This window comes from Sphaerodactylus townsendi, linkage group LG15, assembly GCF_021028975.2.
Source record: "Sphaerodactylus townsendi isolate TG3544 linkage group LG15, MPM_Stown_v2.3, whole genome shotgun sequence".
NCBI lineage: Eukaryota > Metazoa > Chordata > Lepidosauria > Squamata > Sphaerodactylidae > Sphaerodactylus > Sphaerodactylus townsendi.
The window spans coordinates 11,475,866-11,499,735 of NC_059439.1; the positions used below are offsets into that span (position 1 = coordinate 11,475,866).

Here is a 23,870-nt window from a genome sequence, read left to right on the forward strand (position 1 = left end):
CTACCTCCCGTATTCAATGCGCAAGTAAGCGGCCCAAAAGAAGAAGAAGAAGAGTTGGATTTATATCCCCCCCTTTCTCTCCTCTAGGAGACTCAAAGGGGCTTAAAAACTCCTTTCCCTCCCCCCCCCAACAAACATCCTGTGAGGTAGGTGGGGCTGAGAGAGCTCCGAAGAACCGTGACTAGCCCATGGTCACCTAGCTGGCATGTGTTGGAGTGCACAGGCTAATCTGAATTATCCAGATAAGCCTCCACAGCTCAAGTGGCAGAGCAGAGAATTAAACCCCATTCCGCCAGATTAGAGTGCACCTACACCACTGCTGCTCCCGTCAACGGTACTTTTCTCATGAACTCTTCCCCATAGCCTATGATTCAGAAGCTTCTCTGTAGAACTCACTGACCGCTGGGAGGTCAGAATCCTTTTGCGGTGCTCGTTCTTCCAACAATGCATGTAACAAGTTGATATTTTGCATTTAGGAGGAGGAGCCCATGTAGACAAGGAAGAACGCAATGCTAAGCAACTGTCCCACTGAGTTACAGGCAAAAACATGGTGCTGCCTCCTGTGACAATGGCAGTCACATGAGGCAACACCGTGATTTTGCTTGCAGCTCAGCAAGAAAGCAACGCAGCAGTACAGAAGAGACGTGTGTTCAGGAGATGTGAGGCTGAGTGACCTGCACAAGAGGGGGGAGAGGGCACAGCACCATGACTCAAACCTTAATAGCCCAGCCGCTGAAGCAGCTGGAAGAGAGGCGTTGTAATTTTGCATAATGTACCCTTCCTGTCTACCCCTGTGCTTTATATCCAGGGATGTCAGCCCCCGCCAATAAAGCATCTGATGTGACTAATAGTGGGGAGGTTCTTCATGTCCTTACGATGATTAGCAGGCAGGGAGACCATGGAAACAGGTGCAGCTTTTATTGAGCTTATAAGTTGCAGAGTTAGTTCTGTCAGCATTGCATGAAATAGTAGGCCAAGAGTTATAGCTGCATCTGTTCTGCCCAATCTAGCAAAAGGAGAAGAAGAGTTTGGATTTATATTCTGCTTTTCTCAACCGTGAGGAATCTTAAAGCAGCTTACAAACTCTTTCCCTTCCTCTCCCCATAATACGTTCTGACATAGGTGGAGCTGAGAGAGTTCTGAGAGAACTGTGACTAGCTGTGAATCACCCAACAGGCTTTCTATGGAGGAGTGGGGAAACAATCTTGGGTCTCCAGATTAAAGTCCACTGCTCTTAACCACTACACACTGCAGGCCCTGAAAGAAGAAACTCTATAGGAACAGCTAGCTTTGACGCTACCAACTGCTTCCGCAGGCCTTGTTTATGATTAACTTGGTACTGAGGAGAAGGGGATATTGCCTCTGTAAGAAGCCTGTGGTGCAGAGTGGTAAGCTGCAGTACTGCAGTCAGAACTGTGTTCACAACCTGAGTTCGATCCCAACAGATGTTGGTTTGGGGTTGACTAAGCCTTCCATCTTTCCGTGGTTGGCAAAATGAGTAACCAGCTCTCAGAGATATGAGGGAAACATGCCAATAGCACTCTGTGTAAGTGCTATCACGTCACTTCCAACCTATGGCAATCCAATGAATCAGTATCCTCCATCATTAACCACCTTTTTCAGGCCTTGCAAACAGAGGGCCGTGGCTTCCTTTATAGAGTCAATCCATCTCATGTTGTATCTTCCTCTTTTCCTGCTACTTTCAACTTTTCCTAGCATCATTGTCTTTTCCAGTGACTCTTGTCTTCTTATGAGCAACGTGAGGTGCACCTAAAACAAATGCTGCCTTAGGCAAGGGAGACCAATCCTGCATCCGTGGTGAGTAAAGGAACCTCTGAGTACCAGAGCTAGGAGGTGGCATCAGAAAAAGGCTTTGGCATCTGTGCCCTGTTTGGTAACATTATTTGAAACAGGATATTGGACTGGATGAACCAATGGTTTAATCCATCAGGGCTCTTATATTTATATGATTGTTGATTATTAAGGAAGGGTGCTATCATCAAGGTACCTTTCCAGGCCTCACTTGGCTTTCCCACTTAATATCCACTTTCCTTGAATTCTCCAAGACATCTACCTTTAAGGATTCACCTGTAAGGGAATATGGTGTTGACAGTGCTGAATATGTTGACCATTCAGCAACCAAGTCCTGTCTCCCGTGTTTCTCTTGCTGCGCTGTGCCCTCTTAGGTCAAATCATGCAAGAAAGAATTAATTTGGCTACCAGAGCAAATATGCAGAATGGAATATTTGGTATTCAGCAGCAAAGGTGGCTGAGCTATGCATGACCTTCTCTGTTGCATAGTGGATGTTCATCCACACTTGTGGGCATACTGACAACAGGAGACACCCCCCCTTTCCCTTAATGCTAACTACGTACCTCTTTGTGAGCATCTTTTCTGGTGTTCTCCATGGAATCCAATGGCGTGTTTTCAGTTCCACTGTCTATTTTGCAAATGTGCAGAAGTAATAGGCATGAACCCTTAGGAGCAACCTGATTAGACTGAACTCCAGTTCTTCCCTGCAGTAGCCCCAATATCACCTTTGTGGTGGTGGTTGTTAGTTGATCTGGTATATCTGTGTTAACTAGAGCTTCTATTGCCAGTGTAAATTAACAATGCCAGCCTATATTTTTTTATGCTCTACTAGTGGAAGAAAATTTTCTTTGCTATATGCCTGTGCAGTAGGCATAGTTTAAGGACAGACGTGCTCTCTGGAGGAATGGAAAGTGCTTTCTAGAGGAATTGAGAGGGATCTTCCTTCCTGTTCTTCTTTCCAATTGTTCGATTTTAACTTTCTAGCTCCTGAGCTTATAAGTATGAGAGCAACATTGCTTCTGTGTCTTTAGTGCAGCTGACACTGGAGGAATCTACTGCTGACCTTGAACGATGGCTCTTGGAGGTGTGAAATGTGCCATCTTTTTTTCTCAGCTCCAGTCTGAGGACCTTTGAATTGTGGTATTTTCAGTGTTACTGAGTGTCACACAATCAACCACTGTATGAACTGTCAAAAGAGTGGCTAATTGCCCTTCTACCTCTCCTTAAAGTCCATTCCTTACACAATGAGGGCTAGAATCTTGATATCTTTAGGTTCCAGTTCTGTCTAAGATAGCAGAATCATCACCGATATCAAAATTACTGTAATCTCATGAGCCTGTGAATACATGGCTTGTAAAATGAATACATGGGTTGTAAAAAACTATTTGCCTATTCTGTAAAGATCGCCTCAGTGCAACCTAATGGGTAGCCTTTTGTAAACCCAAAAATATTTTTCCCCCCTTTAGGCCATCAATTTGCCACAAATAACCAACACGGATATATGTGGGTTGGTAAATTTTTTTTGACCTATTTATTTATTTATTTACATTGCTTATTGTCCACCTTTTTCACAGGGACTCACGATTGATTATGCTGAGTGAGTCAATAGAGTTAAAAAAAAGGACATTCAATGATTAAAGCATGAGGGGATTAGAAGTCTGGAACCACCAGAAAGAAACAGAACCATAGCATAAGTATTAATATGGCACATTAAGTACTTCAGAAATTACTTACTGGATCCTATTTGTCATCTTTATGTCTGCTAATTTTTCCTTCAGATTAATATGTTCTATGTCTATGGATTTATCTCCCTCCCTTAAAGAATGCTTTGGCTCCTTCCTCTTGGAGTGAGTATCAACTACCTTACACTGGTCTATGACTATAATAAAGATTGATTGATAGTCTGTGGGAGCTCCTTATATAGGCTGTTCCACAGGGTAAAAGCCTCTATGGAGAAAGCATGTGTATGGGTAGTTGTTGATTTTACCCGTTTGGTAGGCACCTGCATAGTGGCATAGTGCCAACGGGGCCAGGTGGGGCACGATGCCCAGGGCGAAGCAGCAGAGGGGGCATGGCTGGACTGCAGAGGGAGGGGGCGGGGGTGATCTGGGGCGGCGGTGCATGGTGCTGCGGCACGGGTGCAGGGCACACACGCGCCCCGGGCGCAGTTCCCCCTCGCTCTGCCTCTGCACCTGCAGAAGCCACTATAGACCTGAGCAAAGTTGTCATGGCAGAGTGTAGGGAGAGGGGTGGTCCCACAGAGGGGCCAAGACTATGAAGGGCTTTATTTGTGATCGCCAGTAACAAGCTATGCTAGGTGACTGTAACATATAGAGACACTTAAGACACATTCAAGCAGTAGAATGTTGAGAGCCCAAAGAGTTAACATGGAACTTCATATGATTGGCTAAAATGAACTGCAGCACAGCAGTAGCCAGAGAACTGAGAGATTTGAATAGCCGAGTGAATGGTTGTTCTGTTGTAGGTCCATTATCTGGAGGCTGAGGGCCAGTTTTAAGTGGGCTGAGCTACTCTGATTAAATGCCAGCAAGGATAGTGGTAAGTTAGGGAATCTGTGCCAACGCCCTGGAGTTAAGCATAACACAGTAACACTGATTATTCACACTGGTGGCTTAGCTAATTTTCTCTGAGGAGAACTTACCCTGATATGGGGCAGTGAAGCTCCTGAAGGTGGTTTAGTTGGTAAGTTGGTAGATTGGGTTTCCTGGAGGAAATCTCCAAGGCCTTCTCTGATAAGCACTGTGTGAGATAGACACTCTAGAGGAGAGACTGTCTTAATGTTTGAGGGACTGTGTAGATCATTCTTACCTGAGGGTAGAAATTAAGGTTTTGTTAGCACATTAACTAGAGAGCCAAACAGAAAACTGGACACTTATCCTGATGGGTCCTTTGTTTATGGAGTATTTAAGAGACTGTAAAACCTTGAAGACACTAAAGTTAGTAACCTGTGTGAACCTTATATCAACTGTAAAAAGATACCGAAACAACTTGTAAAATGGTAACCTCTAAGAAACCAGCTTCTTGTAATTTCAATTTTATCCATTGCCAGAAAAACTTCCTGATTTATTTCTTCTAAATAAAAAAAATTGATTTTTTGTTTAAACATTACAATCCTCTGGTGCCAGTTCATTGTTTTTTTCTGACATAAAGGAAAAGATTACTTTGGAGTCCCTACAGAGATGCTAATCTTCCTGTTTGTGAAGTGCCCCGGTTGAACAACTAAAGACTATTCTTATTGTTTAATTTAATTTGTAAAAGTGGGGAAATGCAAAGTGTATACACAAAGTCTACATTACCACATTCACGCTACTGCATTGCATACTGACAAAAAGGCAGCTCAGTCAGAACATAATTAACCATTAGCATTTTGATGGGAAAAGCTCCTCAGGGCATAAGTCAGTGGGAAGTCTTAAGGACACCAATGACCCTCCCTCTCATCATAGTGACTAATGGACAACCAATGGAGCATCGACAGAATAGGAGTAATGTGCATGCTCCATCTAGCTCCTGCTGATAGTTGAGCCACAGCATTCTAGATTAGTTGAAGTGTCCAGATGGACTGGTAATTTTAAAGACTTATTTTCCAGGCAATCCATGACTGAGACTGAAAAGCTTGGATTGTGCAAAATGAGTTCCTTCCAGTGCAGTTAAGCAGCATGTTGAATGTGCACAGTACTGGGTGTCAGGACTACAAGTCCCAACATGCAACAGTCCCCACGGGGGGCCGCCGAAGTGGGAAACTGCCACGAATGGGAACCAGAGGTGGGAGAAAGGATCGTAGCGATTGGGTGGCGCATTGTTACGAACTGGCCTTAAATGCTGGGGCTGAGGGGAGATCCTCAGTTCCAGCACCGTGGAGCTCGGGCTACGCAATTCAATAAAGTTTCTCTGTTTAAGTTAACTTTGTCTGAGTGTGTCCAGCCTTACACTGGGAGGGCATCACCACACAGAGAAGTTTGGATTCTCTACCATTTCCATGTACCCAATGCAACAGAAGCACACTTGTCCTTTCAGCAATCCAGCAGAGACTTTCTGAGGCTGCCCTGCTAAGGTTGCTTTGGCACCACAGATGCTTGCCACAGATTTATTTCTGAACTAGCGATGACTGCCGGCATCTCCTCTTCCTCCGCAGTTCAACTTCTGTTGGGCTGTCATTGCATCACCACTGAGGATTCTGGCCCCTGAATCGACTCTGTTAAGCCTGAAGTCCTGAACGTGACAAGGCAAAGGTCTGCTTTTTATAGGGCTTTTGCCTCCGTCTGTCCTCCCAGCCCTTGCGTCTGTTGTGCCTGCTGCAGCGAGTGCCAATTCAAATACTCAGTGGCCTAAAATAAACTGCCGAGCTTGAGTGTCGCCTGGGGCCCAAATAGAAGCTGGCACCTACTTGTGGCCGTTGAAGAATCTTACTGCCCCTAAGAATAGCAACGTTCAATTGAACCTCTCATCACATGTATTTGTTTGTTTGTTTGTTTGTTTGTTTTGATGGTGGCTTCAGTGTCTGACTCGGTGCATGTTCCCGAGATCCAATAAGAATTACCTTGCTAGATCAGACAGAGTTGTCACTGGCCAGATGCCCCTGGGAATCTCACAACACAAGGCAAAAAGCTGACTGCTCTTCTTGCGCTGTTCATTCCCAGTATCTGATATTCAGGGCTATACCGCCTCCGTGCACAGCATGGGGAATATCCTCCGCCACTGTTTTGCATAATCCCTTTTCAAAAAGCTGTCTGAACTGGTGGCACCTTGTGGTAGCAAATTTCACAAGTTAATTATGTGTATTTTAAGAATTCTGCCTTTTTCTTAGTCTTTGAGTTTAGTAACAGTCATTTTCCAGGCAATATGCCCCTAGTTCTGATACAATGAAAAGTGGGCAAATCTTATTTTTTCTGTCCATTGTGGAGAATCTTATACCAAGATCAAAAAGACTTTGATTAAAGAGAGGCATTGTGGGGCTTACACATGCACTCACCCGGCTGAAAAAGCATGGAAAGTGTTAAGTTCATCACTTCCCTTACAGTCTGCCCAATGTAAGCAATCAGTACATTCCAAACTTTCACATGGAGAATTTGCTTAAAACTTGAGGTCAAACTAGAAAAGATGTTGGAAGATCTATAACTGGGGGCAGGATTCGAACTGGGGTTGTGATGTGAGGCAGGGAGAGTGTGGAGTGTTTAACACATTCCCCTCTCAGCGCTTTTTCGCAAGAAACATCTGCAGAGCTGCTTGTTTGCCTCGCTGGGGAAAACTTAAGCGAACTGTCTATTTTCTTTTAACAGGACAAATAGCAATTCTAGGGAGTTGTTTAAGGTCAGGAAAATGGAACTGCTGATAGGGAATTAAAGGGTTCCATAGATGCTGTTTACCCATTAAAAAAATGTGGGTGGGCCTGTCGTTTTGCCATTGACCTATATGTACCCATACTAACTTTGGACTTTCAGCTCCAGTCTGTTTCCTCTCTGGGTTTGTGCAACACTGAAACACCATTGGGTTGTATTTGGAGCGATAACCGTGTTTGGAATTGGGCACAGAGTGGTTAGATGGAAGATGCAGAGAGGGATGCAAGATCGGGGGCTGGGAGGCACAGGAGGCCTGTGTCTCCATTCACTGTGTAATGACACACAGGTCAGTAAAAGGAAAGAGGATCTGGGTTTGTCCTGTGTTTATAAATAAACCTGCACATGACCGGCTATTGCAAAAAGGTTCCCTCTTTTTTAAATGAATTAATTTGATCAGTGGTCCCCAACATCATGCCATAGAACTTGCCCACTCCTGTTCTGGCACCTACCAAGTGTTTTTAAGAAATGGGTAGGGCAAGATTGGATTTTTGCTTAGCAGGGCTTCTGGGTGTCTGATTGTTGTGGGCTTTCTGGGCTGTGTGGCCGAGGTCTGGTAGATCTTGTTCCTTGATCTCTGTGATACACCTCTGAAGATGCCAGCCACAGATGCAGGTGAAAGGAACAAGATCTACCAGACCACAGCCACACAGCCCGGAAAACCCACCACAACCAGTTGAGTCTGGCTGTGAAAGTCTTCGACAATACGTTGAACACCTCTTCTGAGTGTCTGTTGGAGATTTGGTTGGTTGTGCAGATTTTTTAAAATGTTGCTTTGTTCAACAGCTGGCTGCACAACACAAGGATCAATACCACGTTACTGAATTGAATTTGTGGCAATCCTTTTGCAGCTGGCTCCACTTCCTACAGCAAACATGTTATGGCGACCTTTTTTTTTCTTCACCCATCATGCCGTGTCCAAATTCCAAATATGCCCACGGGCTTAAAAGGTTGGGAATCCCTGAATTTGATAATTTCAGTTCCCATCCTCACATAAAAGACCCACGCTCGCATAAAATCAGAAAACTCCACTCAGGGCTATCAAAGGCTTGATGGAGAAGTAGATTTGATGTGCGTAGAAAACAGATGAGATGTCCTTTATGGTGGAAACATTAGTATATTTTCCTGATTAAATGGTGTTCCTGTCAGGTTCCTGTCTGCTGAACCACTCTGTACCCTTACTGTCCCTTTTCCTATCTGGGGAAAATGAAACCAAGTCGTGCATTTGTGTGTTTGTTAAGTGCCGTCAAGTAATCAAAAACCCAGATGTGAACACTTCCATTGTTACTTGATGCTAAAAATAATTGCAGTTAAGTTATTTATATTAACTGTATTTTATATATATATAAATAAATACACACATACACACACACATACATATACATATATACATACATACATGCATACACACACACACATATATATACACACACATACACACATATATAAAAACATAACAACATTATAGAACCAATTAAACAAACAAAAAATAGAAACTAAGAACGAAATTTTGCTTAATTACAATTCTGAATGTAAAGATAGAGTAAAGTTACACAAATGATGATCTATAGGGGCATATAATGTCCAACTGGTATCCAATCATAATTATTACTGTATTCTAAATATTTTTCCAAAAATTTTAAATGTTATCAGATTATAAATTTCTGCCATCTTTCTACACAAATATCACAATACTAACACCTACAAGTATGAATCATTTTCTCTATATATACTATATTTCCACTATTCACATTGCATTTCATTGCTTCTTTACATTTATGGAGTTAATTATGTCAACTATGTTCGGGAGATTTTTAGGTAGGGTTTTGCAGAGCGCTGTTCTTATATATTAATCACTGTTTTAAATTAGTTTTTAAAGTCTATGGGGCTTAATCCATTAGCTTATACTGTTTTAGTTAATATTAGGTATTAATTGGTTGTTGTTTAATTGCCCCTTTTGTTATTGTACTGCATGACGACTATGTTGTACACCGCCCAGAGAGCCCCCTGGGGATGGGGTGGTATACTAAAATCGAATGAATGAATGAATGAATGAATGAATGAATGAATGAATGAATGAATGAATGAATGAATAAATAAATAAATAAATAAATAAAAGAGTAGAATATTCTGGTCCTAGCTTGATTACTTATTAACCTGAGTGAGTGAGTGAGTGAGTGAGTGAGTGAGTGAGTGAGTGAGTGAGTGTGTGTGTGTGTGTGTGTGTGTGTGTGTGTGTGTGTGTGTGTGTGTGTGTGTGTGTGTGTGTGTGTGTGTGTGTGTGTGTGTGTGTGTGTGTGTGTGAGAGTGTGAAGTGCCGTTGCAGCCAACTTATGGCAACCCAGTAGGGTTTTCAAAGCAAGAGGCTAACAGAGGTGTTTTGCCATTGCTTTCCTCAGCATAGCAACCCTGGAATTCCCTAACCCTGCTTACCTTCTGAGATCTAATGAGATCAGGCTAACCTGATTAGCCAGCCTTTTTTTTTTTTTTTTGCTGTCACGTCACAGCTGATTTATGGCATCCCTGTAGCGATTTCAAGGCAAGTGATGTTCATTGGCTGCCTCTGCACCACACCCCTGGTATTCCTTGGAGGTCTCCTATCCAAATGCTTTGCAGGGCTGAGTGATTGGTTCAATATCACCCAGTACGTTTCCGTGGCAGAGTGGGGATTCAAACCCAACACTTTAACTACTATAGCCTACCAGCTGTACTGCCCTGTAATACACAACTATATATCTGCAGTTCAGTAATACGTTTCCTTCCTCTTCCACAAGCACATAAAATATGCATGCTAACACACATGCATTATGAGTAGCATCTTACTCTCTTACACAAATGCAAAGGTAAGCAGAGCCTCCTCTCCACCAATAAATAAACCTCTGTCTTTTCCATCCCTCTCATCAACTTCTGCCAGGATGTTGAGTTTGACAGCAGCCATTTTACTACTGAAAGGAGACTCTACTATGGTAGGTTCAAGCAGGCATTTGCCATCTCTTCCTTCTCAGATATCTGACCTCGGTCACCCTGAGCGATAGGTATTGTGCAATCTGCCAGTAAATGATTTTCTTCCAAACGCTGAAGTTTTGAAATCTCATAACTTCAGAAATACACAACAGATTTTTTTTTATCAAACTAGGGAAGGTCAGATTCCCGGAATACGCTTCAAATTTTGAATGCAATCTAAATTGGCAGGAAGAGAAACTGAAGGGAAGTTTTGGGAGTTCAGAAATATGCTGGCAGCTGCCATACAGCAATTCTCAGCAGTATTTCTCAAGGGCTGGAATACAGTCATTTTTAATCGGATTTTTTTTCCTGAAATGCGGGCAGGTTATACACTTCTGCAAGACATCATGTTGATTTTAATAAAGAAGTCGCAGGCTGTGTTCATAGAACACTGGAAATGTAAGGCACCTCTAATCTCTTGCCATGGAAAAAATTCTTTTTTTTTTGTAGGGATGATGTGATACCGTTATTCCATCTGGACCTGGATGGACCGGTGGGCTAGCCATTTATGATCCTCATCAGGATCTCTCTCTGAAACCTTGGTTAATACTTGGATGGGAGATTGTCACAGAAGTCCAGGGTCACTGTGGAGAGGCAGGCAATGGCAAACCACCTCTGCTTATCTTTTTTTCTTGAAAAATGTATAGGTTTGCCAGAAGTTTGTTATGACTTCTTGGCACTTTACACCACTAGTAACATTATCACATCTTAAAAGGTAAAGGTAGTCTGTGCAGGCACGAGGTTATTGCTGCCCATGGAGTGACATCGCATCATGACGTTTACTAGGCAGACTCTGTTTGCAAGGTGGTTTGCCACTGCCTTCCCCAGTCATCTATACTTTACCCTCAGCAAGCTGCGTACTCATTTTACTGACCAAGTCCACTCTGGAGCGCCAAGTAGAGCATGTGCATTGCTTTAGAAAAAGGTGAAGATAGTCCCCTGTGCAAGAACCAGGTCATTACTGGCCCATGGGGTGATGTCACATCACGACATTTGCAAACTCTGTTTTGGGGTGGTTTGCCATTACAAGATTCCCCTGTAATCCCATGCCTCTTCTTCAAATCACACAACTCCAGGGATCATAAATCTGTCCAGCTTTTCAGAGGTGCAACCACGCTGGTCCGTCGTAACAAAACAAAAAAAGTGGCTCTTTAAGAACAACAGTTTTTATTCCGGAATGAGTCAGAACTGACTTCCTCAGATGCAGTGAAAGAAAAAGATTGTCTTTGTGTTTAATGGTGACCATTACTGAAGCAAGGGGAAGGTTGGGTTTGAGCAAAGAGAGATCTGAAAGCATAAATCAGGTGTGGCTGTCTGTGATAGAGCATTGAATGGTTCATGTTGTTGCTGTGCTTGACGGATGAGGAGGGAGTTGGATATTCCAGCCTCATGCACCAACCAGAAGTCCAGTGAAGTAGGGCAAACAGTTGTTCTGAAAGCAAAGGATTCTGGTATGCTACAGCATGTTCACAGCAGCCTATTGATGTTTCTAAAGTTCACTGAAGTGACTTTTTGCAGGTCATCCACAGCCTCAAGTTTCTTTCTGCATCTGTTCTTCCTGTTCATTCCTTCTTATTTGATGTTTTGTGTGTGTGAAATGGGGGAAGGGGAAAGACAAGATAAAACATAATCTAGTGTACTCGAGAAATCCAGGTATCTCTATGGGTCTGCCATTGAAGTTTATCAAACGTGTTATTTGGGGAAGGCGCTGTAAATACATCAGGTCTGACCTGAGTGGGAATTCGTTGCTCCATTAAAACCTGTACATAGGCTGAGAACGTGTCTGCATGCTGATCGAATCACCACCTTTCAACGAGTCTCTCTCTGTCCCTCCGCAGGTCCGGAGCCATGGCAGTGTGGATCCAAGCGCAGCAGCTGCAGGGGGATGCCCTGCGGCAGATGCAAGCCCTTTACGGACAACACTTTCCCATTGAGGTCCGCCATTACCTTTCACAGTGGATAGAGAGCCAACCATGGTAGGTGAGCTTACAGGTTGGCATCCAAGGTTGCCTTCATCCTTGCCATAGGTAGGGTGGAATGGAGGTCACAGACAGGATATAAACTCTTCAAGTCCTTTGTTCAGTGTCTCTCCTGCTCCCAAGCTGCCCTGGCTTTCTTGTCAGGGCGCCTACCTGCTTGGTGTGCCGTCCAAGTTGTCTCTTGTCTGACCCAGATTTTTGAGGGCGTGTCCATGATTCCTCCCAGGTCCATCAGGCTGCTTCTGGAACCTCCTGCAATTGTGACATTTGGCCATTGGAGACCATTATCAATGCCTGCTTGTTCTTTAATTCTTGAAATGCCAGTGCCAGGAGACAACACAGGAGAAGACCTTGGCTGCTGTGCCCTGTTGTTGAGTTGGTCATTATTGCAACACATGATTCTGGACTAGATGCTATGACTTCAAAAAGTGACCCAGATTTGGGGGGGGGGGGGGGCTCTGAATGTCCATAGAAGACGGCGCCGGCTTGCACCACTGTGTTTGCCCTCCTGACCAGAGTAAGTGGCACTTATGCCAGCTGGGAGGGCAAACAGGAAGCCACGTCCAGAGTTGCATTGACCTAACTGGTAGGCCAGTGCAACTGGGGCATCCTGGAGGGCATTCCGGGAGGTGGTGGTTGTCTCCCACAAGGCTTTCACTCCAGGAATGTCGGCAGCAGGGAGGACAAACTTTGGTGTAACTCCTTATGGAGGGTTTTCGGGGCAGCTGAGGATGCTTTGTGTTCCTTCTGCCTCCCCGTACCATCTGAGGCCCCCTGGAGACAGTGGGGTGGCGCAGCAGCAGCAGCAGCACCGTCTCCAGCTGCATCCAGGATCCCGATCGCACTCCTAGGTGAATTTTGGAAACTTCAGCAGACTGCTGCAAACATGCTGTAGCATACCATAATCCTTTGCTTTCAGAACAATTCTTCCTTAATTAATTTGTGGTTTGCCTTACTTTGTTGGATTTCTGATCCATTAGGGCTTTTCTTACGTTCTTAAGCTTTCCTTTTGATTTTTGATTTTTGGCGGTGTTAGATAGCATATGCCTTCTTGGGGAATATTCTTTTCCACCAGAGTTAGACTTTACTGGCTCTCTAAGGCTTCATGGAAAGAGCCCTCTATCTCTGAACACTTTCAGGAACCAGCTGCCTCTGCCAATAAGAACCAGATTTACAGATCAGCTTGAGAAGCCTGGCCATGTGCCCCTTTGCTGTTGGGCAGGTGGGCACAATACATGGGACATTTTCATTTATGGCATCCAAGGGAGGCCATCATGGTCATTTTGTTGATACATCTATACAGGCAGTAGAACTTGGCTACGTCCATCCAAAAGGTGGCAAACCTTGCCACAGTTGCCTTCTTCTTTTGGGTACATGGGCAGAGGTGGGAACTCACACACATGCTCTTGCTCTGTGTCATCAACTGACAGGGACTCCATTGACATGGACAACCCCCAGGAGGGCACCAAAGCCACACAGCTGCTAGAGGGGCTGATCCAAGAGTTGCAGAAGAAGGCAGACCACCAGGTGGGCGAGGACGGCTTCCTTCTGAAGATCAAGCTAGGCCACTATGCCACTCAGCTGCAGGTAGGTGCCAGCGGCGGGGAAGAAGATACATTTTGGGGACAGTGGATGGATGTCATTCAGGTGGTTAATACAGTGGCTCCTCCCTCCCTGCTTTTCCTATCCCAGAGTCTCATGTCATTCAGTCTTCCTTTCTGCACAGAACACATACGAGCGTTGCCCTATGGAGCTGGTTCGCTGTATCCGACACATCCTCTATCATGAGCAGCGCCTGGTGCGAGAGGCTACAGATGTGAGTATGGAGAATGTTTTTCTGTTTCCTGTAAGCTGTCAGAGCAGCAGTGGTGTAGTGGTTAAGAACAGGTGCACTCTAATCTGGAGAACCGGGTTTGATTCCCTGCTCTGCCACTTGAGAGCTGTGGAGGCTTATCTGGAGAACTAGATTAGCCTGTGCATTCCAATACAGCTGGGTGACCTTGGGCTAGTCACAGCCAGTGACGAAAGGGGGGGGGGCTGTGCCCAGGGCATGAACTGCCTGCGCTTCCCCTCCCACCCCCGCCCCCAACACGTGACTGCAACGGTGGTACCCAGGGCAAGCTTCCCAGATGTCCCCATTGCAGCCTCTGGTCACAGCTCTTCGGTGTTCTCTTAGCCCCACCCACCTCAGGGTGTTTGTTGTGGGGGGGTGGGGAAGGGGAAGGAGATTGTAATCCCCTTTGAGTCTTCTTACAGGAGAGAAAGGGGGGTATGAATCCAAACTCTTCTTCTTCTTGGCTGGTGTGCCAAAAGTGGCTCTGGGGCGACTTGTCCCCTTCACTTGACAATTCCACCGTCTTACTGTCCTTCCTTTTTGCCCGTTTTCTCAGAGCCTCTCCCAAGTTAGCAGTCCAGCCGACGCCCTCTCCCAGAAGCACCTGCAGATCAACCAGACGTTTGAGGAGCTGCGCTTGGTCACTCAGGATACTGAGAGCCAGCTGAAAAAGCTTCAACAGACACAGGAATACTTCATTATTCAGTACCAAGAGAGCCTTCGCCTACAAGGTGTGTGTTGGGGGGGGGGGGGGAAGGGGGGGGACAAGGGGGATAGTGCTCAGTAGTCCTCTTCCTGTATTGCACAAGCATGCCAGCTAAGGTCCTTTTCTCCAGTCCCTGCTCTCTGTGCCTTCACCTTCAAAAGCAAACCACATAATGACCAGAGGTTGGGTCTTTCCATGGCGGCATCTCTTCTCCAGCAGCTCTGATAGTCCAGACTAACCTAATCTCATCAGCGCTCAGAAGCTAAACAGGCTTAGTACTTGGAGGAAGACTGGAGTAAATCTTCTGGTAAAGAACACTGGAACTGTTCCCAGGAAGGCAATGGCAACCACCTCTGCTTATCTCTTGCTTTGGAAACCCCATGAGTTTTGGAATTTCATGAGGTCGCCATGAGTGGTTTGCAATTCAGTAGCATATTTTACCTTTTATCTCTCCTTTGAATACCCTCCCCCTAAGAATCACCTGCAACTCCGTTATGTTCCTTTATAAGAGCCAGCATGGCATTGTGGTTAAGAGCAGTGGATTATAATCTGGAGAGCCAGGGTTGTTTCCCTGCTCCTCTCCTGCTGGGCGACCTTGGGCTAATCACAGTTTTCTCCAAACTCTCTCAGCCTCACCCATCTCACAAAGTGTCTGTTGTGGGGAGAAGAAGGGAAAGAGTTTGTAAGCCACCTTGAGACTCCTTAGGGCAGAGAAAAGGCAGGTGTTAAAAAACCAACTCTTCTCTTTACCCAGGCTTTTGACTAATGGGTCTCATTTCGGAAGTTTCATGGTCTGCTCCTAGCCTGAGGACAATTTTACCAATATTATTTTAGACTATCTTGATTTGGCTTTTTTAGTTGGCCAGGGTTGCTTTTGTGGATTATTTTCCCCGAAACAAAACAGTTTATTATATGTATTGTTGAAGGCTTTCATGGCTGGAATCACTGGGGTGTCATGTGGTTTCCGGGCTGTATGGCCGTGTTCTAGAAGCATTTTCTCCTGACGTTTCACCTGCATCTGAGCCACAGATGCAGGCGAAACGTCGGTAGAAAATGCTTCTAGAACATAGCCATACAGCCCAGAAACCACACTACACCCCAGTTTATTATACTTTAAATAATCCACTATATTATAAAATTATAAGAACATATGAAAAGCTCTGCTGGTTCAGACCAAGGGCCTTCAAGTCCAGCAGTGTGTTCACACAGTGGCCAAACAGGTGCCTCTCGGAAGCCTACAAACATAATACAAGTTTTTACAAGAAGCTTTTGCCCAAGTTTCTGTTGTGGTGACAAATCCTACCTTCTTTTTCATTTAGTCCAAATGATTTGGAGAAAGGTCTGCTTGCATCCACTCATTGTTGATGAGCAGATCTGTTTTTATTTTATTGTCGTAGTTCGTTCTGTTGATTTGTTTTCTTGTCCTGATCAGTTTTGTCTGATCGTTGTAGTTGTAAACTGGCCTCCAGCAGATCTGTAGCAGGGGCATACCGATTTCCTAAATGTGTTCCAGCCTTAGCCAGAAGGTTAAGAGGTGACATGATAGCCCTCTTTAGATATTTGAAGGACTGTCCTGCTGGTAAGGGAGGCAAGCTTGCTCTCTGTGGCTCCAGAGACTAGGACCAGAAGTCATGGGTTCAAGGTGAAGGAAAAGAGATTCCACCTAAACATCAGAAAAAACTTCCTGAGTTAGGGCTTTTTGACAGTGGAATGAACTACCTTGGAGTGTGGTGGCATCTCCTTCTTTGGAGTTTTTAAAGAGGCTGGATGACAGTAGTGCTTTGATTGTGTGTTCCCTCATTGCAGGGGGTTGGACTTGATGGCCCTTGGGGTCTCTTCCAACTCTAAGATTCTATGATTCTAGCTATATTAGTCTCTTCAGATATTCTGACAAGCAGCTGAAGAGTGGCTGGAAGGCATCCTGGGAGTAAGAGGCATCTGAGAAGGCAGAGCTTGATTCTTTCTCCTTCCCCCTCCCAGCCCAGTTTACTCAACTTTCTCAGCTGAGCCCCCAGGAGCGCATGTCCCGGGAGCCCACTTTGCAGCAGAAAAAGGCATCGTTGGAAACGTGGTTGCACCGCGAGGCCCAGACGCTACAGCAGTATCGAGTGGTGAGCACTGCCGCTCCTGACTCTCTGTTCCCTTTCCTTCTCCCATTCAGCCTCTTGCCCTTGCCCTCTAAAGTGCTAATCTAAAAGTGCTAAAGTACTAATAAAGTGCTAAGTGCCAGCATGGTGTAGTGGTTAAGGGCAGGTGCATATCAACAGACTTAAAGCAGAGCTACTTAGAGTAGAGAAGAAGGTCTAGTAGTCTTCCTGTACTCACTGCAGCATCCTATCTCTTAGGGGGGAAAAACTGCCCACACAAGATGTTCTTTCCAATCAGGAAGGCTTTTACTTAGCAGTTTCAAGGTTACACTATACTAGATAAGACTACAAGGCTACACAGAACACTTCAGCAATACTATAACACTAAGCTAGAACAGACTAGAGGACTAGAATAGAAGAGAATAATGCATATATACAATGCACAGCTTTCTTATTCATTCAAGCCAGGTACTTTTTTCGGCAACAGTCTCCCATTGGACCAGAGTCACAGTTGAATGCACCAATCACATTAAAGGTCAACTGTGCCCCCAGACTTCCTGGCTCCTGGTCCTTGTTGCTGGGCAAACCATTTACTGCCTAGAAGATGACCTTGTGAACCTTTGTTTTATATATCATGACAGTGCACTCTAATCTGGAGAACCAGGTTTTATTCCCGCTCTGGCATTTGAGTTGTGGAGGCTTATCTGGGGAACCAGATTTGCTTGGCACTCCAATGCGCACTAGCTGGATGACCTTGGGCTAGTCACAGTTCTTTGGAGCCTTCTCAGCCCCACCCACCTCGCAGGATGTTTGTTGTGTGGGGGAGGGAAAGGAGTTTGTAAGCCCTTTTGAGTCTCCTTACAGGAGAGAAAGGGGGATATAAATCCAAACTCTTCTTCTTCCTCCTTCAGGAGCTGGCTGAAAAGCACCAACAGACCCTGACCCTGCTCCGCAAACAGCAGACGATTATCCTTGATGATGAGCTGATCCAGTGGAAAAGGCGGCAGCAGCTAGCGGGGAACGGGGGCCCCCCTGAGGGCCCTTTAGATGGCCTGCAAGCTTGGTAGGTAGCCATGGTATGGGGAGAGGGAATAAAAAGAAGGGATGGTTTCTCCTAACTTACCTACACATTTTGTGTCCAAACCACCAAAAAGAACTGGCAATACGGAACACATCAGATAATCAAAGAAAACTGCCTTGAGGCTAAGTAAATTAGCCAAAATTTCTTACATCCTTTTTGTGAAACCCAAAGCAAATACAGTATTATTGAGTTCAGACACTCCTGCTCAATGTTACAAAACATATCATGAATATACGCAAAAGTGCCTATAATCATATGTAGTGTACAAGTTTCAGCAGTGTCAGTCTTAAAAGAAAGCTGTGTCTGAACCAAGGAAAACGGTGTCACTTTGTGCCATTATGGGCTTTTGTGAGTCAGAGCTCACTTGATAACACAGTAGAATTTACTGAACCAATCCCAATTCTGCCTTCTCAGATGTTTCCTGTGAAGAACTGCAGACTTCCATCTTGTGTGTTGTCATGATCATTCTGTCTATAAGGCCGCAGAGTTTTGTGCTTGGTATAGCAGCCTCTGTCGCTGTCTTGTTTTCTGTACTGCAATCCCAGCGTTAACTCAGATTCAGGTTACGTAGATTGGTGATTCAGCAGTTGGCCTTTACAGCATCGCCCGTAAAAATAAACTACAATCGCATCAGGTAATTAAATAAAAGCACAATTATGCAGTGGCATGCAGTTAATATATAAAATAATTTGAAAGGCTTCTATTACTGTAACACTGTTACTGTTATTTTTATAGCATTATTACAAGACAGCCCTGAGGTGCAGCTCTCCTAGTATCCTTTCCTAACTGGCGGGTGGATGTGTGAGCCCAGTTGGTTCCTGGGGTGCTACCCCATTGCAACATTTTGCATTGCTTAAAGAATCCCTTTTCCTACTTTCATCAGAACTGGGAAAGGTCACTGCACTAAGAAGTGAACAATTTCCAGAAACTTTTGTAGCATGGGGAAAACAAACAAACTTAAATCTGTTTATTTGCATTAACAACAGAAAATGCATAATTTATAGCTGTTAGCAATCATTTTAATATGCATATTTGTGTAATTTTTACAAAAGGGAATGCTTTACAGCATCATCTGGATTAGATTTACACCCTTCTAAGTGCATAAAAGTCAGTGGACTTAGATGGGTGTAATTCAGATGGGATTGTTAGTTTTCTACAAGCAATAGTACAAATACACCAGGTACAAAAGTGTGTGTGAGAGAGAACTGCCTGCCTCTCAATCATTTTGTTAATTGTTTGTTAAATCTTAGCACATTTTGTTAATTCCAAAAGAAAAAGTATATAGGAGTTTTTCCAGGGCTCCCCAACATTTGTTTTCTGTTTTTTTTAAACGTATCTGCATACGCCCATTCCTAATAGTTAAATAAGTTCCCTTCTGCAGAGATCCTGTTTCTCCTTGTGTTTTATCTTTGTTTTCAGTCTGATTACCGGTACTACTTCTTTTCTCCCAGCTGGCTGATTCTCTTGGCACTCATTAATAAACAAGTTGAAACATTGATTTTTACTTTGTAGTCAACCAAAATCATTACTCATAATCTCTTTTATTTACTTTGTATTTACTTTGTATTTACATCACACTTTTCTCCTCAGGATGGCTTACAATATCCACCTCTTCTCCACTTTATGATACAAATTAACTATTCCAATTTCTTTTGAATGTTAATGGTTTGCACTGACTAGAAAGCGCAAAACCATACAGAGCAGGTAATCTATAATTTATTTTCTAAATGCCCCAAAGAGTCAGAAGTTGTTAATTAAGCCAGTAGGAGAGGACAGGAGCCTATGAAACCTCAGCAGCATTTTGAATGACTTCATGGGACAGGCTGGTGCTGCAGTTTTATTTTGTCCAAAAAAACAAAACAAGATGGAAGCACAATATAGAAAATACTGCCATGTCATGAACTAACTACAGTGTAATTTGGATTCTCCCTGGATTAATTTTGGCAGATCCATCCTAAAATTTTTGGCTTATGTGGAACCAAGGATGTAGGATGTAGGGGGGGTTTCTCAGGTTCAAACCCCACCCCCATTACAGGTCTGAAGCTCCGCCCCCTGTTTGTGGTTTTTTGGTACTTTTTTAGAGGGTTTTTGGTTTTTGGCCTGCAGGGGGTGCAGTTTTTAGACTAGCAGCACCACAATTTCCGGGATTTGTTGGGAGACTCTCCTGATGAAACCACCCAGATTTGGTGAGGTTTGGTTCAGCGGGTCCAAAGTTATGGAATCCCAAAGGTGGTGCCCCCATCCCCCTTTGTTTCCAATGGGAGCTAATAGAAGATGGCTACACATTTGAGGGTCCATAACTTTGGACCCCCTGAACCAAACTTCACCAAACCTGGGTGGTATCATCAGGAGAGTCTCCTAAAGTTAGCCTGAAAGTTTGATGCTGCTAGCTTAACAATTGCACCCCTGACAGCAGGCACCCCCCAAATTTCCCCAGATTCTCCTTTTAAATCCACCCCCTTTGGCATGGATTTAAAGGGAGAATCTGAGGTCCCCAGTTTAAACATTGAAAGTGATGCTGTTTCAGGGTGGGGGAGAATCCACCCCAAAACAGCATCACTTTCAAAGTTGTTTTAACTGGGGACCCTAGTTTCTCCCTTTAAGTTGGATTTAAAGGGAGAATCTGGGCTCCCTTGTTTAAACACCATTGAAAGTGATGCTGTTTGGGGGTGGATTCCAGCATCACAGTGGCCACCCATGGTGGAGGGCCCCTCCGCAAAACTCAGATTTTGCACCGGGCTCCATTTCCCCTAGCTATGCCTCTGCCCAGAGGGGAGGGCAGAAGGGACTGCCGGTTGGGAGCCCAGCCGGTGGGGGGGAGGGGAGTCTGCCGTCCCTGGTCTTGGAGAGCTGCTTTTATAAGCACTGAGGCCGGGGTGGGGCTTGGGGAGGCGTGGCCCCACCCCCGAAACCCCCCCATTAAAATTCTATGCCTACATCACTGTGTGGAACCACCCCTAAATCCAGACAATATTACGTCAATAGTGATTTTTGGAGACAAAGGATTGTGAGGTAAGAAAGAAACCCCCAATACTTTGGGGGCTGGCATGCAGTGGGGTAGCACCAATGGGACTGGGTGGGGCGCAACGCCCCGGGCGGAGCAGCAGAAGGGGCATGGCCGGGGCAGACGGCGTTGTGGCAGGGGCGCGGGGCGCACGTGCACCCCAGACACAGTTTCCCCTTGCTTTGCCTCTGCTGGCATGCACCAGGGTTCACAGCCTCGTAGTGCTCCAGCACTAACCCTAGGAATCTAGATTGCAGTGGTAGTCAGAAGCAGTTCCTCTTATCCAACCTTTTTGTTTGTAGTTCCCCTTTGCACATGTAACCTTTATCCAAAGCAAGGGTGTGGCAAGAATGTTTTGGAAGCTCCCTGAGCAAACCTGGGAGATGCCTTCTGCGCTGGCCACCTCTCCTTTGTAACTTCCTAACTACCTCTCCTCTCCCCAGGTGTGAGAAGCTGGCTGAGATCATCTGCCAAAACCGGCAGCAAGTGCGCCGTGCCGAACACCTGTGCCAACAGCTACCCATTCCAGGTCCTATTGAGGAGATGCTGGCAGAGCTCAACAGCACAATCACTGACATCATTTCTGCCCTGGTCACTAGGTAATCCGTCCAGGGGTGAAGTATCCTGTGGAAAGAGCTTTTCTGGAAAGAGTCTGTGGGTAGATAGCTTGTAGTTTGTTCAGGTCTAACAAACCTGTGCGCTGTCCAGCTGTCCACAAACAGGAAGGCATGTATTGGAAAACAGATATGCAATCAGTAGCATACAGTTCTGACTTCTCACTTGTAATTTTGCACCAACGCTTCACACTTACAAACCTGGACAGACCAGGTATGTTAACAGGGCCAAGATCTGGTGGCACCTTAAGAGACTGACAACATTTATTTCAGTTGGGTCACAACCAACTTGGTCAACTAAAGATGTTAGGGAAATTTGTACAGGGAAATTTTTATGGTGCAGGTTAAGGCAGGAGAGTTGAGGCTTGGTGTGAACTAAATGATGAGCTTTTCAAGTGTAAATCTTAAATTGAAGGAGGAAATGGAGGAGCTGATGTGAAATGGACAAATTTGCATCTAGTCTTACTGAATTTTACACATACTGGATGGTGAGTCAGCACTGAGGTTCCAACAGGTAAACAGATATTTTAAAAGTGAAAATTAACTGATGTTGGTTCCAGCTTTATAGTTTGATAAAACACGTCAAGAACAACCAATTAAAATTTCCAATAAGGTTTCCTGTAGAGCTATTAGTGATTGTACTGACTGAGGAAGTCCGAGTCTGTTTAAGCCAGAATGACATGCAGTGTTTCATTAATCAAGTATTTTGACCCATTATGGGGTGTCCGTGCTTAGAAGGCTTAGAAGGCATTTGGATTTATACCCCACTTTTCTCAACCGTAAGGAGTCTCAAAGCAGCTTACAAACTCCTTCCCTTCCTCTCTCCACAACAGACACCTTGTGAGGTAGGTGGGGCTGAGAGAGTTCTGTGAGAACTGTGAGTAGGCCAAGGTCACCCAGCAGACCTCATGTGGAGGAGCGGGGAAACAAACCTGGTTCAGATTAGATCTTAGGAGAAGTTCCAAGTGACTGGACAATGGCCCTTTCCACACAAGCCCCTGAAAATGTTTTCAGAAAAACACTCACGCCCTCAAAAATGCTTCCTGGCTGCCATTTTGTGGTCTTTCTATTTTTTTTAAACAGATCCTGATGCTGAGAGGCTCCAAAGCCTTGTGCTGCAATTCTCTAGGGGTCGTGTCTATGTAGCTAAGGAGACAACCCCCCTCCCCATTTTTTTAAAAAATACAGAAATACAGCACGAGTTGGCCAGCACGAGCTCAGAAAATGGCTTCAATGAGAAAGTCCAGGAATTGCAGAGTGACATGGGAAATGTTTTAAAGAGATCTGCACAGCAAATGAAAATGGTTCCATAAAAGAAACGTTTCCAAAAAACTGTTTTCAAAAAACAATCGCTTGGGAATAGCATGCAAACAAAACTTTATCAGGCAAGAAAGAAAACGTTTCAGTCTAAAAACCATGCGGAATTCCAGGAAACTGTGGAAACGTTTCATTACCTGCCTCAAAACACTTTAGTTGGGTTGTGCAAAAAATGCCAATGTCTGCCATGGAGCTGCCTTTCTCTTCTGCCAGCTCTTCTGTTTGTGCAAGGGCTTACTGGAAACCATCACTCTTGTGCAAAAGGAAGTGCTAATACAAGAGTAAGCTTCTTCAGGGCAGAGGTTGTGTAGTGCGCACTGACCTCATTCCAAGCCACATTCTAATGTCGTAGTGTTACACTTGATGACCAGCAGCAGAGGTGTAGCTGGGGAAAATGGAGCCCGGGACAAAATCTGAGTTTTCCATGCCTCCTCAACCCCTCCCCCCCCCCCTCCAGGTATGGGCGACCGCCCCCCTCCCAACAAAAAAATGACTTTTTGCACCAGTTAATCTCAAAGTCACCATCACATTATATAACATGCCCCAACAATAACAAAATCTGAACACACCCAGGGCTCCCTAGTTTAAAAAACATTTCAAGTGATGCTGATTTGGGGTGTCCACCCTGAAACAGCATCACTTTTAATGTTGTTTAAACTAGGGAGCCCAGATTCTCCTTTCAAGGTGGATTGAAAAGGAGAATCTGGGCTTTCTAGTCTAAACAATATTGTAAATGATGCTGTTTGGGGGGTGGGGTGGGGGGAATCCACCCTGAAACAGCATCACTTTCAATGTTGTTTAGTCTAGAGCAGGGGTCGGGAACCCGCGGCTCGCATGCTGAGTCAGCGATGCTGCTCTTTCCGCCGCTGTTCCCATGGCTCCATGAGCCTGATGAGTCCGTTGGGCCCATTCATTCACCCCGGGCCCCTGCAAGCAGCAGGGTGGGTGCATTTTTTGCCCGCGGCCGCCAGGCCCATCTTCGCCCGCCCTGCAAGTAGCAGGGCGGGCGCATCAGTCGCCCGGCGGCCGGTCAGGCCGAGCCGCCGGGCCCATCTTCAACCCGCCCTGCAAGCCTCAG

General features: G+C 45.0%; 1 protein-coding gene across 2 annotated transcripts in view; it reads left to right on the plus strand.

Moving 5' to 3' along the window:
- LOC125444644 (signal transducer and activator of transcription 5B) overlaps nt 1–23,870 on the plus strand; it is an 87,691-nt gene that overhangs the window by 45,007 nt on the left and 18,814 nt on the right. The window contains exons 2-8 of one of the 2 annotated variants that reach the window (XM_048517173.1): nt 12,009–12,146; nt 13,580–13,736; nt 13,876–13,965; nt 14,540–14,714; nt 16,670–16,800; nt 17,688–17,839; nt 21,305–21,460. In XM_048517173.1, coding sequence (XP_048373130.1) covers nt 12,019–12,146; nt 13,580–13,736; nt 13,876–13,965; nt 14,540–14,714; nt 16,670–16,800; nt 17,688–17,839; nt 21,305–21,460 — 989 coding nt within the window. In that variant the 5' untranslated portion in view covers nt 12,009–12,018. Of the gene's footprint in view, nt 1–12,008; nt 12,151–13,579; nt 13,737–13,875; nt 13,966–14,539; nt 14,715–16,669; nt 16,801–17,687; nt 17,840–21,304; nt 21,461–23,870 lie in introns of those variants that run through there. The other variant, XM_048517174.1, reaches the window with a different exon arrangement.